At 43.3% G+C, this 16,598-nt stretch overlaps 1 protein-coding gene across 1 annotated transcript; it reads left to right on the top strand.

The window, feature by feature from the left end:
• The first annotated feature begins 888 nt into the window (after window positions 1-888).
• NUDT17 (nudix hydrolase 17) lies at window positions 889-16,597 on the top strand. The gene is made up of 10 exons (XM_078599987.1): window positions 889-1,047; window positions 5,076-5,180; window positions 7,445-7,549; window positions 8,940-9,065; window positions 9,487-9,670; window positions 10,629-10,654; window positions 11,357-11,449; window positions 13,167-13,265; window positions 13,830-13,975; window positions 15,601-16,597. The coding sequence occupies exons 3-10, from the start codon at window positions 7,484-7,486 to the stop codon at window positions 15,767-15,769; spliced, it is 909 nt and encodes a 302-aa protein (XP_078456113.1). The 5' UTR covers window positions 889-1,047; window positions 5,076-5,180; window positions 7,445-7,483; the 3' UTR covers window positions 15,770-16,597.
• The last annotated feature ends 1 nt before the right edge of the window (window position 16,598 follows it).

The following is a 16,598-nucleotide window of genomic DNA, read 5'->3' as shown; positions in this document are numbered from 1 at the left end:
ACCTCCACATTCACTTCCACATTCACCTCCACAGGATCTCGTTATATCCACCTGCACATTCACTTCCACATTCACCTCCACGTGATCTCGTTCTATTCAACTCCACATTCACCTCCACATTCACTTCCACATTCACCTCCACGTGATCTCGTTCTATTCAACTCCACATTCACTTCCACAGGATCTCGTTCTATTCAACTCTACATTCACCTCCACATTCACCTCCACAGGATCTCGTTCTATTCAACTCCACATTCACCTCCACAGGATCTCGTTCTATTCAACTCCACATTCACTTCCACATTCACCTCCACAGGATCTCGTTCTATTCAACTCCGCAGTCACCTCCACAGGATCTCGTTCTATTCAACTCCACATTCACTTCCACATTCACCTCCACAGGATCTCGTTCTATTCAACTCCACATTCACCTCCACAGGATCTCGTTCTATTCAACTCCACATTCACTTCCACATTCACCTCCACAGGATCTCGTTCTATTCAACTCCACATTCACCTCCACATTCACCTCCACAGGATCTCGTTCTATTCAACTCCACATTCACCTCCACAGGATCTCGTTCTATTCAACTCCACATTCACTTCCACATTCACCTCCACGTGATCTCGTTCTATTCAACTCCACATTCACCTCCACAGGATCTCGTTCTATTCACCTCCACATTCACCTCCACGGGATCTCGTTCTATTCAACTCCACATTCACCTCCACATTCATTTCCATATTCACCTCCACGGGATCTCGTTCTATTCAACTCCACATTCACCTCCACGGGATCTCGTTCTATTCAACTCCACATTCACCTCCACATTCACCTCCACAGGATCTCGTGCTATTCACTCAACACGGGATCCGGATCCCTCCCGTTCACTTGACACGGGATCCGGTTCCGGATCAGCTGGGACCCCGGCCACAGTCCAGAGGCCCTCCGTGCGTCGCCTGCTCGCGTGTCTCTGCGCCCTCAAACAGATCGCGTCCTTTGCTCTTCGCTGACATTCGCAGCAAACCGATGCAGGGCGATTGGCCGTGAGTATATTGTGTGTGTGTGGCCCGTCTGGTGCCATTCAAGCACCGTCGTGATCAACGCGTTTCTCCCACCCCCCCCCCCCCGGTCTCTTGTTGAAGCGCGCCGGGCCATGGAACCCGCGACCCGAGTTGGATTCAACACCACGGCGACGATTATTCGAACCGGTCCTGGGCAGCCCCTAGGTCGGCTCGGCCTCAAATGAGTACCTGGTGCAGTGCGTAAGACAAACAAAATAACACTGCCACTGGGGAGACAAAGGCGGCCGGGCGTGGTGCTGGCTACTAGGGATGAACGATTAATCGATTTCAAATCGAAATTGCAATTTGAAGCAATGCGATTAGCAAATTGCAAAGGCTGCGATTTTTTGCGATTTGAAAAGTCCTGTTTCTTATTGGAATTGTTTTATTTTTCATTATAACTTTTTTTATTTATACTCTTTGATTCTTTCGGTAAACTTAACAATTGTTCTATGTTCGATTGTTCTATTTCAATTAAAATGTTTAATACATGTTGGAAGCATTCTTGGTTCTTTCGGTAAAGTCACGTAGAAGGGAAATAATAAAAATGAAACAATACATTCTCACGACGTTTATTATTATGTTTTATTTTATTATTTCCCTTCTACGTGACTTTACCGAACGAACTGAGAAAATGAATCCCTGCAGTCACGAAAGCTTTTAATCGAAAAATGTTGGAAGCAATTCATATTTTTTAAGTTATCATCCTTGCATTAGAATATATAGAGCAGTTAATATTTTGATGGTATCATGTGGTAATGCTCCATTACATGTTTAAAATCTGTTACACCGTGAATAATGAACTGAAGCTTGACTTAAAATTTTTATCGCAAATCAAATCGCAATATCTGTCAGAAAAATCGCAATTAGATATTTTCCCCAAATCGTTCATCCCTCCAGTGGCCACCCACCCCCTCGTGTGCCACGGTGCCACCCACCCCCTCGTGTGCCACCCACCCCCTCGTGGGCCACGGTGCCACCCACCCCCTCGTGTGCCACCCACCCCCTCGTGGGCCACCCACCCCCTCGCGTGCCACGGTGCCACCCACCCCCTCGTGTGCCACCCACCCCCTCGTGGGCCACGGTGCCACCCACCCCCTCGTGGGCCACGGTGCCACCCACCCCCTCGTGTGCCACCCACCCCCTCGTGGGCCACCCACCCCCTCGCGTGCCACGGTGCCACCCACCCCCCTCGTGTGCCACCCACCCCCTCGTGTGCCACCCACCCCCTCGTGTGCCACCCACCCCCTCGTGGGCCACGGTGCCACCCACCCCCTCGTGTGCCACCCACCCCCTCGTGTGCCACCCACCCCCTCGTGTGCCACCCACCCCCTCGTGGGCCATGGTGCCACCCACCCCCTCGTGGGCCACGATGCCACCCACCCCCTCGTGGGCCACGGTGCCGGCCTTCACAGGTGCTGCTCGCCAACAGCACTTGCCCCTCAGTCTGTGCAGGCTATACCGGGGCAGGGGGATCTTTGTTTTGCCAAAAGAAGATTTTGTTGTGCTCATAAACGCGCCAGATGCGCTATGTATAGAAATGGCAGAATTGACTCACGCGTTGTCTGGTGTTGAGGAAATTGCCTTGCTGTAATGATTACACGGGTGAAATGAGGTGCTCGTGTCGTGATGGCCTGTGGTTGACGATTATATGAACCGGCGCTGGGCCTCTCCTAGGTCGATTCAGCCTCAAATGAGTACCTGGTGCAGTGGTGTGTAGTAAACACCCCCTCGTGTACCGTGCCGGCCTTCATAGGTGCTCGTTGACAGCACTTGATTCAGGTTGTACGGGCAATCTTTGTTTTTGTGGTTGAGGCTAATGACAAAGTAGCAGCCAAAGGAGGGAATGCGTTCCAACGCACGTCAACCATGGAGATGGAGCGATGACATCGCCTGGTGTGCAGGAGATGGATTATAGCATCGCGAGACCTTGAGCGATGGGGTAGGGCTTGGGGAGGTAGCTGATGGCTGATGATCGAATCACGTTTTTCGTGCTCCGTATAGATGATATCATCAACCCATGGGCAATCTACTACTGGACGAAGGCCTACATGCTGCAGTGGAATAACGTGGTCAATCAATGCCAACATTTCAAAAACAAACTGCCTTATCCAGGTCTCATTATTTGCAGTGGAGCAAGTTGCTGCCAATGCATTGCTACTCTTAATGGCTGGAATAATCCACTCAAAATTCTGCAGCCGTGTATACAATTTCGCCCATTTATGTGCATGTGTCTACAGCTAGGAAACAGATGGATTGGAAGAACAGTAGAGACTCCCATGGATCTAGGGACAGTTTCACATCTTGTTGAAATGACCAGAATATATTGGTTTGGTAAATTGGCCCATGGAGATGCTGCGGCAATTTTGCCAAAAATAGGACGAAAATGGAAATTTGTCAAGATGTGAAGTTAAAATCCTATGGATTGAATTGGCCCGAGAAAGCTTGTTAATAAATTAACTTGCACTCATAATGTTTTGAATTGTATGCCCCTCATAAAACGTCTTGCTTGTGGCATTGTTAAATATTTGTCAGGCGTGTGGGACGTGACTATTTCCTGTGTGGTGCAATATTTGCAACGGCTGTTACCTTTGTACCTGATGTCATCAAATAAACATGTAGGGTTGAGTGGCCACTGCTTTAGCTTGGGAAACACTCGGAAGCAAATGGATCATTCCCTCCTTTTCAGTTGAAAATACATTTCAATAAACTATCCCATATCTGACATCACATATCTGCTCTCATTGATTAACCACCTGCACCTAATGCAGTATTTTGCATGGTGTGATGGCATTCGTTTTTACATATTCTCAATCTCGCGTACATTTACTTATAAAGTACTTTAAAGCAGGATATGATTTAGTGTTCAGTAGCCTAGTTGTGCATGGCCTATCCTTTTCGGTATCTGATGAAAATGGTGGCCGTTAAAGTCACTCAACTTAATCCAATACGTTTTCCTCATAATTCTAGATTTGAAGCTTTCGTGACTGCAAGGATTCATATTCTTAGGTTTTTTCGGTAAAGTCACGTAGGTAAAACATCAAAATTAATGAAAATAAATAAAATAAAAATCACGACGTTTCGGAGGCAACACAAGTCTCCGTCATCAGGTGGGACCGTCACAGCCAGATTAGCTGCATCAAGTGAGGCAATGATTCAAGATGTAATCCCTTAAAAGCAAGTTTTTCGGTAAAGTCACGTAGGAATAAATAAATAAATAATAAAATATGTTTTTTATAATAATAGAAATAAAATAATAAATCACGACGTTTCGGAGTCAACACAAGTCTCAGCTAGATTTACTGTCTCACTTGAGACAGTAAATCTAGCTGTGACTGTCCCACCTGATGACGGAGACTTGTGTTGCCTCCGAAACGTCGTGATTTATTATTTTATTTCTATTAGAATTGAAGCTATATTATTTATTTATTTCTACATACGTGACTTTACGGAAAAACCGAAGAGTACGTTTTGCTCAGTTATTTTACTTAATATTCTGATTCTGTAGTAGATGTTGTAATGTCGAGATGGCACAGTGCACCCTATGGAACACTGAAGGTCTCTGTTCCCTCTTTGATTTGGAGCATGTGTGTTTCACATCTAGAAATAAAAGCCAGAACCAGATCAAATGTCCTATATGTTGTGAAATTGTTCTAAATCGTCAGCCGTGTTCTATGCTTTGCTGGATGAAATGCCTGTCCACGGCGACGCCAGCGATCATGGTCTTGCGATGCCACAATACGTCTCCTGCACAAGCAGATCCCATTGCACCAAACATTTTTGTACACGACCTTTGTTTTACGAATTTATCTTAATCTCAACACATTACACTCTTCAATAGTATCCTATAGTTCATGTCCATTGGTTGTTACAATGACTTCTCGAAAAAAAAATATTTTGTTAATATCATCTTTTTTGTTTAGACCTTTATTGCTCCAATCCAATTTTAACTTTGGGAGCACGCTTGTAACGGCTTGCGTTTTGTCTGTGACCGCGTTGTTGTGTAACAGAAGGTGGCGGGGCGTGCCAAGTCCCTGCTTTGCTTGTAAATGGAGAAAGTGTTTGTTTACCTGTTGAGGAAAAACACCTTGCCCGTGTACGCCAAGTTTACCCAGGTCAGTGCCGGATCCCACAGTCACTTTGCATAACACCTGGGCTTAACCGATACATGCCACGAAAAAAATCAACAAACATTGATAATATGTCTTCTTGGTTCTTTCGGTAAAGTCACGTAGAAGGGAAATAATAAAATAATAAAAATAATAAAATGCAATTCTCACGACGTTTCGGCCACAACGCAAGCAGCCGTCCTCAGGTGAAGAACAGGGCTGTTTTTCACCTGAGGACGGCCCTGTTCTTCACCTGAGGACGGCTGCTTGCGTTGTGGCCGAAACGTCATGAGAATTGTATTTTATTATGTTTTATTTTTATTATTTTATTATTTCCCTTCTACGTGACTTTACCGAAAGAACCAAGAAGATGAATCCCTGCAGTCACGAAAGCTTTAAATCGAAAAAATGGATCATATATCTTCTTAGAATTGGCCTTTAACATTATTTGAAAGTTATTCTTCGTAAAATATCTGTAGCATAATTAAATTATTTACCAAATGCATGTCATGAGCACGGAGCTGGAAATCAAGATTGATGGTCCCAGTGGTGCTCATGCAATAACAACAGCCTGGCCACCCATGAATGCAGCAAGTAGCCAACTGTTGCTGTCCTCACTTGGGGGTCCTTCCATCATCCGCACTCTTACTTATGGAACACTTGTGCTACATGCTGTTTCTGATTAAGGTACCCTCTTCGAGAGAGGTTATGTCACAGATGTTATTTCTACATCTATAAAATCTAGTTACGTAACATGACTTGTCATGGATGTAGCTTTTCCTGTTTTTGAAGAACCAATCTGAATAGTTTTTTAAGGAATGAAAATTGTACAGTTTTTACAAATGCCTATTGAATAATGTAACACTATACAATGGTATTCACTATTTGTGCTGCATTTTATTAAAAAAAATATTGGAAAGACATGTTTCACAGACGTATGTGTCATGTTTGTGAGCATCTCATGCAAATAAACAACGTTTTATTTTTGTTTCAACCATAATGCCAAGGAAGCAAGGTACATTTTAAATATAAGCTGGGAAAACTATTATTAAAACTTAAAATAGGTTTGAATATTCAACACAATATATAGAACGTGAATATAAAATGTTTTACTTTTATTAAAGCGGTAGTGGCAAGATGGAAATTTTGTTAGCGAAAAAAAATCTCCAGTGAGTGTGCCAAAATCCCAGTGGTACACCATATGTTCAATATACAGTACCTAGTAAAGTCAAGGATCATTGCTTACCTGGCTGCAGCATACTAAATCATAATAGTGCCTTCTAGTTAGTTGGAAAAGCCACAATGAGTATTCGTGAGTTTTGGGATGTTTGGCCAAATTCCATTTTTTTGTGTTTAGCATTTTCGAAGAAAGTGCAGACCTCAGGAAAATCACACACTTAGGGGATAACGCTCACATTTATGCTCAAATAAATTCAACAATCCACTTGCTGTACTGCCATCTACTAACCACCTTACCGTTCATTTCATACAACACTTGGTATTCTTAGGCAGTCTCCCATCTAAGTACTAAGCTTCCACGATCTGACGATATTGGGTGCAATCAGGTCGACACTAACGATGGAATAACAGAGAGGACACGCCTGAGAGGATGTTCACCGCAGAGATGGAGCAAGGATATCAGCTTGTGTGCAGGAGCAAGATGAGTTGTTGCATTGCGAGACCCTGATAGGTGGCTTGAGTTGGGCAGACATTCATCGAGCAGTCGATATATCAAGACGTGAAGGGTTTGGGTGACCCCAGTAAGCTCATGATTAAATAACTAATTCCCACCCATCTAGTTTTGAAATTTTATGTCCTAATTTTAGGTTTTGCGCAGCAGTTTTAAACATTCATCTGCCAAGCGTATGTGGGAGTTTACTTTTGATTCTTAGTGTTGGGCAATATTTGCAAAGGTTATCACAAGTCACCTTTGTACCTGAACGCATCAGATAAAGATAGGGTTTGGCCTGATCGCTGTTCTGGTTTGGAAAACAGTCGATCTCGTTGCAGTCTTTCATTAAAACAGGTTTGTTATGATCAGTTGGTAAATACAACCCAGAAGAGGGCCACATTCCCTTTAAAGTGTGTAACTATGAGTATTTCATTCACTATTCAAATGACAGCAAGTTCTTTAAAGCATATGAGGTCACAGATCTTAACTGTAGGGTACTGGTACTGTAACTGAAATGAATGCATACTTTGTAGCGTCACTGACACGTAGCGCGGTTTGTAACGGCTCTCATGTGTCTGGCCACGTTGTTGTGTAACAGAAGGTGGCTGGGCGTGCCAAGTCCCTGCTTTGCTTGTAAATGGAGAGGGTGCTTGTTTACCTCTTGAGGAAAAACACCTTGCCTGTGTGCGCCAAGTTTACCCAGGTAAGCGCCGGATACCACAGTCACCTTACCACAATCGCACGGACGCTCACTGAATTAAATACCCAAAACCTGGGCTTAACGAATATTTTTGGTGCAAAAAAAATCAACAAACATTTCTCACTCAATTATTTTTTCATCGTTGGACTTTAAATGTAACAGGAAAGTTTTTAAGTGATCAAGCATCTGTCAACATCTTCAACGGCCACAATCTGTCCACTGGTGGTGATAAAACTAAATCGTAATTGACACACCTATTGGCAATCCACCACTGGACGAAGACATCCCCATGCTGTGTCAGTCATGGAGGGTTTGACCATATTTCATCATGCTGGTCAGTGCGGGTTGTTGATCCAGAGCCACCAGAATTGGTTAAAATCTCACTTGCCACTGATATTAGCCATGGCCAGGAATCAAACTCAAGGCACTGGCTTCAAAGCAAACGGCACAAACCACTGCAACCACCGCTCCTACCCCCAAACAATACCTCGCGCATCATGTAAAGACTCTTAATTTCTGCACTTGACTGTCATGAGTATAGAACTGAACGTTGTCTAGTGGTGCCCATAGCAGGAAAATCGACAGCATCGCCACCTCTTACTGTACTCGCTTGGAGCTGTTTTCACCACTGCCACGTTTACGGAATTTTGGAGCACGTTTGTGTTGCATGCCGTTTCTCATTGACGCACCGTCCTTGAGAGACGTTCTATATGTTTTTGTTCATCTGTAACATGTAGGTTTGAAACATGATTGGATATGGACATAGCTTTCACTGTTAGTGAAGAACCAATCCGAATTGCTTTTAACGGGTTTATAACATTAAACGTTTTGTAATGCAAAATAACTTCATGTTATTGTTTGTCCACACAGTAAGTACAAAATATTATTGGACAGTATACCTCATCATACTGTGTTTGTGAAAATCTTGTGTAAATAAAAAAAAAAGTATCATTTGTTGTTTATAATATAAGACTGAAGGCAGCTCAAATGACATGTACAATGTATGCATGAGAAAAGAGTTTTTCCCAACTTAAATGTCTTCGCAATGTTATGCATAATTCGGCTCGACCTTCCTCTGCGTTAGTGTAAAAATCCACCCACTCATGAATAATAATGAGGGGGGGGTCGTGTGGAGTGACGTCACGCGGGGGGGTGGGTCTCGTGTGGAGTGACGTCACGCGCGGGACACACATTCTTGGCTTATAGTAATATAATATACTACACCTCCCCATGTAATTTTTCCTGGACACCTTTTAGCGTAATCACAAACATAGCACGATGTATGTGTGGTTCTCATCCATCGTAGCGTAGAGATCTGATGATATTCGGCACATTTGGGGTGATTCGTTGGTAAGCACAGCTGCACTATTTCACTCTACTGCTGTCTGCACAGAGCGTGACAGATTACTTCAGCAGTGATGGAGCACAGCAACTGACTGTGAGCTGCAAGCTGCAGGAAAATCGCTTTCTTATTTCGGACTGCGTGGATCTACCCGGAGCAGAGTTGGTCCCACTCAAGGCATGGAGACTAAACATTTTTTACCGCACTCACCGCATCATCCAACTCATGTTTAAGTACTCCAGCAGTCGATTTTGAATGATGAATCAATGCATCGTCGCTACATAAATCCATATACCACGTGTAAAGTAACTCTTCTGTGTTGAATAATAAAAAGCTATCTGTTGAGTGTACACACACATGCATTGCTTTTAACAATGTACTGGATGAGGGCCTGCACATGTTGTGCAGGTCGTGGGGGTTATTTAACTCTACTTTACCATGCTGGTCAGTGTGGGTCGATTATGGTGGGGAGCATAGATTAGCAATAGTATAGCAAATTAATGGATTTTGCTAATGTTGTGCACTGCCTTCTGTTAAATGCAGCAACCGCTCCCCCCCCCGCCCGTGCGTATCCCTGATTGCTTGTCGTGCACGGTAGCGAGCTGCAGACTGCCCCATCCAGCACCTGAGCCCGGACGACGCGCGCGGCCTTCCCCGGGAGACGCTGGCGCGGGGGATTGACGTCGGCGTGGCCGTCGTGCTGCAGTCTGTGGACGCGCGCGTGCTGTTGACGCGCAGGGCGGTGCAGCTCTCCATCTTCCCCAACGTCTGGGTGCCCCCCGGTATGTTGGGGACAAACGGATGACGAGCACCTGCTCTGTGCGTCCTTAATGAGCGAGCGGGGGGGGGCGGGCAGTGGGGTTGGGGAGCAGCGGCAGCTTGGTAATGTTTGTGAATTTTGGTGCGGTTTAAAAAAAGACAAAAGCGCCCAAAGTTGGAATACCGTTGTCATACCGCTGGCGAGGTGGCACACCCAGTCAGGTTGATTAATGACCCAGACCTCTTTAATTACAGTCGCTAACCGCCCGACGGTTGGTGGCTTCTGTATCACTCTGCTATTGCCACTACGATAGTTACTGTTCCTATGCACTTCATGCCTTAATTCGTCCACCCATGTTGCCATAATTTTCTCTCGTCCGTATTTTGTTCAGCCACCTCACCGCAGATCAAAACACTTCTGTCTGCTTCTATCCACTGACTGCTAAACGTTGGAATTTCCTCCCATCATCTGCTTCGGTTCAATGTGGAATACATTGTAGTCAATATTGGTTATTGAACCCCAATCAGGTTCATTATTATTACATACTTGGAATTAAAATCTGGAATGCTTCATGAGCTTTGTAATTTACATGATTATGACCAACTATGTGATGATGAGCATGCCCGGGAATAGAAACATTATAGAGATCGGATGCCATTTAATATAAATCAACTTTTTTTTACAATCTGACCCAGTTGTGTGCTATTTAACAGGCACTTAACTCTTTTTGTAGACATCGCATATTTTCGAGGCTGGTCCCTTTGTTTAACTGCCTTTTGGATATTCCTAATGCATTTTCCTTGTATCGTTTATATATTAGGACTGTTTTACTGTAATACATCAGCATGTACAATATAAATGCGTTGTGTAAGATTTTGCATTCACCACAGATATAGTTTAAGATGAAGGCCTTTTGTTTTCTGTTGTATTATTTAAGTCAGCTGCCCATTGTATTCACGACCCAATGTTTGTACCTACAGGGGGTCACGTGGATCCAGGAGAACAGGTTGAGATTTTCTCTTCTATTTCTGCATTCATGTACCTAATTCGGAAGTCTTTATTGGACACATGTTATCTATTTGTGGTCCCACGTGATTGATTCATTTGGAATTTATTACAGAATTTCTGTGATGTATTGCATACAATCTATACATCTCTGTTGGAAAATGTTTTCGATTATTTTTATAGCGATATATTTTCCATCATTTTAGTATCTGAATATCGTGCGTCTAGATTCAGTGCAGTGCTATGTTGTAAAGTTAGGTTACAGTTAGTGCAATCTCTTGCGGTTAATGGTGTGTGTTGAATGGTAAGCCCCAGGCAATAGTTGGACTTAGGCCACTGCAATAAAATAACCTTGACCTGCAGTCACAGGAATGCAAGCCTAATGAACCCATTAAACTAACATATTCGAATGGCTGCCTTTCACACATCTGAAAAACATGTTGCAGATGTGTTCCTAAGGTAATTATCTGCTGACAATTGAGAAAGTCAGTGCTTAATCCGATATGAAATGTACTGTCTTCAAGTGTATTGTCAAATCAAGGGTGCTTCTTTCTTAAGACCCAACACCTTTAAATGTAAACGTGTTTTGTACTCCGTAGTACTTTAAGGTAGGGTTTAGCAAAATACCAACATTGATCTTTGCAGACATCAAATTAAGATTGCAAAAACTTAACGAATGCCGCCCGATATATTTTTTTCTCAGCTTCTGGAAGCTGGCCTGCGGGAGCTGAGAGAGGAGACTGGTCTGCAGATGTCGCCATCCGAATGCACCATCACCACCATGGGCCTGTGGGAGGTAAGCAGTGCTTCTCACCGGGCATGTAACAATTCACGAGTCCGGTTTCGATGCTCCACAACGATGTTGTTGGACCCTCTGTCAATCCGCCACTGGGTCAAGGCCTCCCCATGCTGTGTCAGTCATGGGGATTGTTTGGCGACACGTCACCATTGCTGGTCAGTGTCAGTTGGTGAAGGAGGAGGGTGAGTCCAGGTTCAGATATAAAGTTTGTTTTATTTCCCCAGGTGAGAAACTCATGGGACCAGGACAGACTCATTTGCAAGAGTGACCTGGGATACTTTCAGCTGATGTGAGCTTTGGCCAGGAATTGAACCTAGGTCAATGGGATCATAGTACAGTGCATCAAGCACTGTGGCACTGGTCTGCCTACAATACATATTTTATCTTGTGTCGGTAGGAAATGTTTGTTGATTAAATTATTTTAGGAAAAACAAACTCCAAAGACATTAAAACCGTGCTGCAATACAAGTGAGCAAGATGATGTAAATGATATCACAACAAATGACACAATACAAACAAGACGATAGAGGTGTGACAGTACCATTGAAACAAACACACTACACAGTACAGATTAGAGAGTGCAGGGGAGAGCATTCAGGAGTAGTACAAACAAAAGAAAAAAAATATGAATTCTTGAATACATTGTTGGCATGTAAACGTGTAATAATTATATTATTGGTTCTTTCGGTAAAGACACGTAGAAGGGAACAAATAAAATATTAAAAATATAAAACAATAAAAAATATAATTATTAATTTTATTATTTTATTATTTCCCTTCTTCGTGACTTTACCGAAAGAACCAAGATTATGAATCCCTGCAGTCACGAAAGCTTTAAATCAAAAGTGTAATCATTAATCAATTAATATTGATTCTCATGTATTTTTTACACGATACATGCATTTAATAATATATTCGATTCATGCAAATCTTCCTTTTTGTCAATGGCCTGAGTGAACAAGACAAAACGTGACACATGAAAGACACTAGGATGCAGTCCTGGGTTCAAGACACTCAGCATGATGTTTAGTATACAACTTGGAGGCTCTTGCATGACCTCATACAAGACATTTAACATCATAAAGGGAATAATAAGCCATCTTTCGTGAGAAATATACATTACCGCTTGCATGGGTCTTGCAGGCCTGACCAATGGAAGAGTGCAGACTATTTCAAGACTGCATCCTAGGGTTGTGACAGACAGTACGAGCATGAAAGCACAGATGGAACACCAAAGAACATGTATTCTTGAATTTAATCATGACCCTGAATGATGACAAATCATCCTAAATCAGGGTAGAGTGAATGGCTACATGTCAGACATTTGTCCTGCTCATGAAATCAACCTGAGACTCTATCCCCACCTAAGGGGCATCTAGGAGCATTGCAGAAAATAAGAGCCCCGTATTCTTGGGTCTTTCGGTAAAGTTACATAGATAGGTTGAAAGTAAATCACAAAAAATAACAAAAAACGTATGTTTCGATCGCAACACAAGCGGTCGTCTTCAGGACCGCTTGTGTTGCGATCGAAACGTCGTAGTTTTTGTTTGTTATTTTTTGTGATTTTCTTTGAACCTATCTACGTGACTTTACCGAAAGACCCAAGAATATGAATTCCTGCAGTCACGAAAGCTTCAAGTCAAGATTTAAGAGCCCCATGTTACCAAGTTTAACTTGAAGGTGTGAAACTGGCCATCTTTTTCCCCTCCTGCAGTCGGTCTATCCGGGAAATCTCATCCGAGGTCTTCCCAGAAGGCATCATATTGTGGTTTATGCCTTGGTGCAAACATCCCTTCTGCACCAGCAATTACAGGTATCCGAGTCAAGCAACCTTCGCAACCATTCATCCAACACCTTACATAAAAATAGGTATGTTCAAGTATTTCGCCTGGAAAATCCCCTTGGGATGGAAGGGTGTTCAAGATTTAGCAAACACGTAATGACACGTATACAAACATGTAATGACACATAAATATGCATATTTGTACAACATACATATTTTACATTCATTCGAGTCTTTGAAAGTGAGGATTTTAATACTTTATATATAATAACCTGCACCTCATAATTAAGTTGGACACATGCTTTGGGATTTGAATGGCAGATTTCAGAACACTGTAGTCTGATTACAAATTTAAGTAATGCAGTTTTTAAGTCTCTGCACATGCATACCTTATATCCGCACATTTGCCTGTCCACATTTGTCTTTGCTGCTTCAGCGGGTTCCTACTGAAGTCAGAGCTGGTCCCAACTTTGCTTAATGCATCAATGCAAATGGAAATGTTCATCTGAAAGACCCAGAGGCCGATAAACTGAAGATTGCGTTTCGCTTCAGCGGTGTAAGCCTGCCTGCCTCGGGCGCGTGCGCTTGTTGTAGGAACACGTCGCCCTGTGTGTGGATGAGGTGAGCGCTTGTGCTTGGATCGACCCGGACACGGCCAGAGCCATTGTGTCATCTGCGGAAAATGCCAAGTCCCACCCACCAATAAGCCAACCACCCAAGGGTATTCCTGCTACATTCAGGTACACTGCACAACAAGTTCACCGCAACACTCGCCAACAAGGTGTGCTGTTTAATAGTAAACTGTAAATATGATTGTGAGTGGCTAGAGAAAATTGCACTTTATGAAAACCTCTTTTCCAATGTTTCATGTGCGCAAAAGCTCCTGCTGTAGTAAAAGTGCTAAAAAATGTATGCAGTTGTTGAAAACATGCATATTTGTATGATTCAATTGTCATGAATAATTGTCATGATGTTATGCTATCTGTCCTTGTGGTGCATGTAAAGTCTAGTCACTGCAGGGATAAGTCAATCCGAATATGTATGAATTGGTCCTAATCAGCTCTTGCATGCACGTTTGGATGAATATATATTGTGAGCATGAGAATCGATTTCAATTGATGTCATCACATCCGTAGCTATCTGCTGACTGTGGGTACACGGCACAATAATATTCCTTATTCCACGTTCCCAAGACCACTGGGAATTGAGCTTTCCTGGTTTATGAACCAATCAAAGTGGACTCTGATCAGATTCCCACAATAGCTGTACTAGGCCAACCTGGATACGTCGCTGTTTAACAAGACCATGCGGCTCACTCTCCCCAAGAGGGCTGCACCCTTTTAGCCAGGCCGCTTCTAAGACAGAAATGTGACGTCACGGAGGTCAACGTGGAAATGGTAAGCGTGGTCATTGGCTTCAGCTGTGGAGTTTAACTTAAGCCGCCTAAGCAAGAATATGGGGTGGAGAAGTGGTGCCACAGTGGTTAGCACACTGTGCTCAAAACCTGGAAGCCTGAGTGCAGTAAGTTCTCATTTAACACGATGGGTTCCTGAAAAGTGGCGCGTTTTAGGTGAAAGCAATTTTCCTATAAATAATGTAACGATAAAGCTTGGCGAAATACGATGTATGTGCACACGGTGAGGTGGCGGGGCAAATAACTGAGGGTATGTTATTAGGCGCTGCACAGCTCAAGTAGTTAGTCGTCGACTGCTCAGAAACTCCATTATAACGAGCGCATTTGGCTGCTCAGTATCGCTCCTACTTTGTCACGAAAATGTATGCATTCCCCATGTGTAAATCCCGTGGGGAATCGGAAATGCGAGAAATCGTGGTCTACGTAATTTACAGAATTTGCGTAAGCCATCCGGTGGCCTGGGACCCTGGGCATCAGTTTGATTCATGGCCGAGGCTAGCATCAATGGTTCGTGATATCTGAATCAGTGCAGAAATCACTCACTGATTAGCATGAAGTATGGGTAAAATAATCACTGACCAATAATATCCAGCATTGTGCCTTCATCCAGCAGTGTATATGACCTATAATTATTAGCAAACATATTACACCCTTTTTTTCCCATTCCAGCCATGGAGGGGCTAGAGAACCAATAGGCTGAGTTCACAGGGCCACTTGATAATGAACTCCCCCCTGCCATCGACTCCCTATCCATTCAAGTCTAGGCTCAAGCTCTCATCCTGTGAATGACAAGACTGCCTCTACACGCTATGCACTGCTTCTGTGCTGCATCCTGAGCTGCAGTTGCTTTTGTCTGCCCTGGACCGACAGGTTGGCTTCACAGTGGTGGTGGGAATGCAGGATCACTCAAAAGGGGTTGCTCTTCCCAATTATTCTCGTGACCTCCCTCAGTGCGACGGTGATGAAGGGGAGCAGGCAGGAGCTGGAGGCCTTGCCCACGTCGTGCCTGCTGGCCCAGGTCCCCTCGTCAGGCCCCGACGTGGAACGGGTCAGCACAGGCACAGTGTACGCGCTGCAGCTCTGGTTGCAGCAGCTCCACAACCGAAGAGAGCAACAATGATGAACTTTGCTTTCTTTCGAACCCAAAAACAATATTCGGCGACTTGAATCATTTGACAAATTGTAAATGTATTTTGTTGTATTTATTAAAATGTAAGCAGTTGGACATTATTTTTTTCTAGCTCTAAAAGTTTAGTTTGTGTTATCAATTCCCAAAAAATAATCGTTTACTTTTTATGTATATAAAACAGAAATACCAGTTTGTTTTTTAGCACCATTTATCTGAGACTTTGATAATTGTCCATGAGGTTTTTTGGGTTCTATTGCATAACTATAAACGTGTTGTTAAACCCACAACCACCCAACACAGCCAATTAAGGGTTGCCACATAAACAAACATGCCAATTAGTTACTAGTTCAGCACACCGGTGTATTGGAGTAAACCAACATTCACAATTCGAGTATGACCTTTCACCGGTCATTGCAACCAGCCTCATCAGGTGACAGCCAGTGTGCTGAACTAGTAACATGTTTTGTTTACGTAACAAACCTTACTAATTGGCGTGTCGAGTGGCGACAGGTTTAACGATACATTTATATTTAAGCGATCAGACCCAAAAAAGCCTCATGGATTATATTGATCGCAAAAGCGTACGTGTTAAATTCATAATTATGTTTTGCCATGGTAGTTTTTTGACGCACCTGACTGGAATATTCAGAGAATATTCTGAACCTTCTTTTGTTCAACAGGCATGACAACAAATTGGGTGGTTCGATTTTCAAGATTTTAAAATATGACCTATATTTTGGTTAAAGGACTTGTGATTGTGTCTTGCACCTGCATATTTTTCCCCAACAGAGGCATTATTAAAAGAGTAATTGACCAAGAC

Source organism: Lampetra planeri, chromosome 13, assembly GCF_965212315.1.
Source record: "Lampetra planeri chromosome 13, kcLamPlan1.2.h2, whole genome shotgun sequence".
NCBI lineage: Eukaryota > Metazoa > Chordata > Hyperoartia > Petromyzontiformes > Petromyzontidae > Lampetra > Lampetra planeri.
The sequence above is the reverse complement of the archived record's forward strand: the minus strand, read 5'-3'. Positions and strand labels throughout refer to the sequence as shown.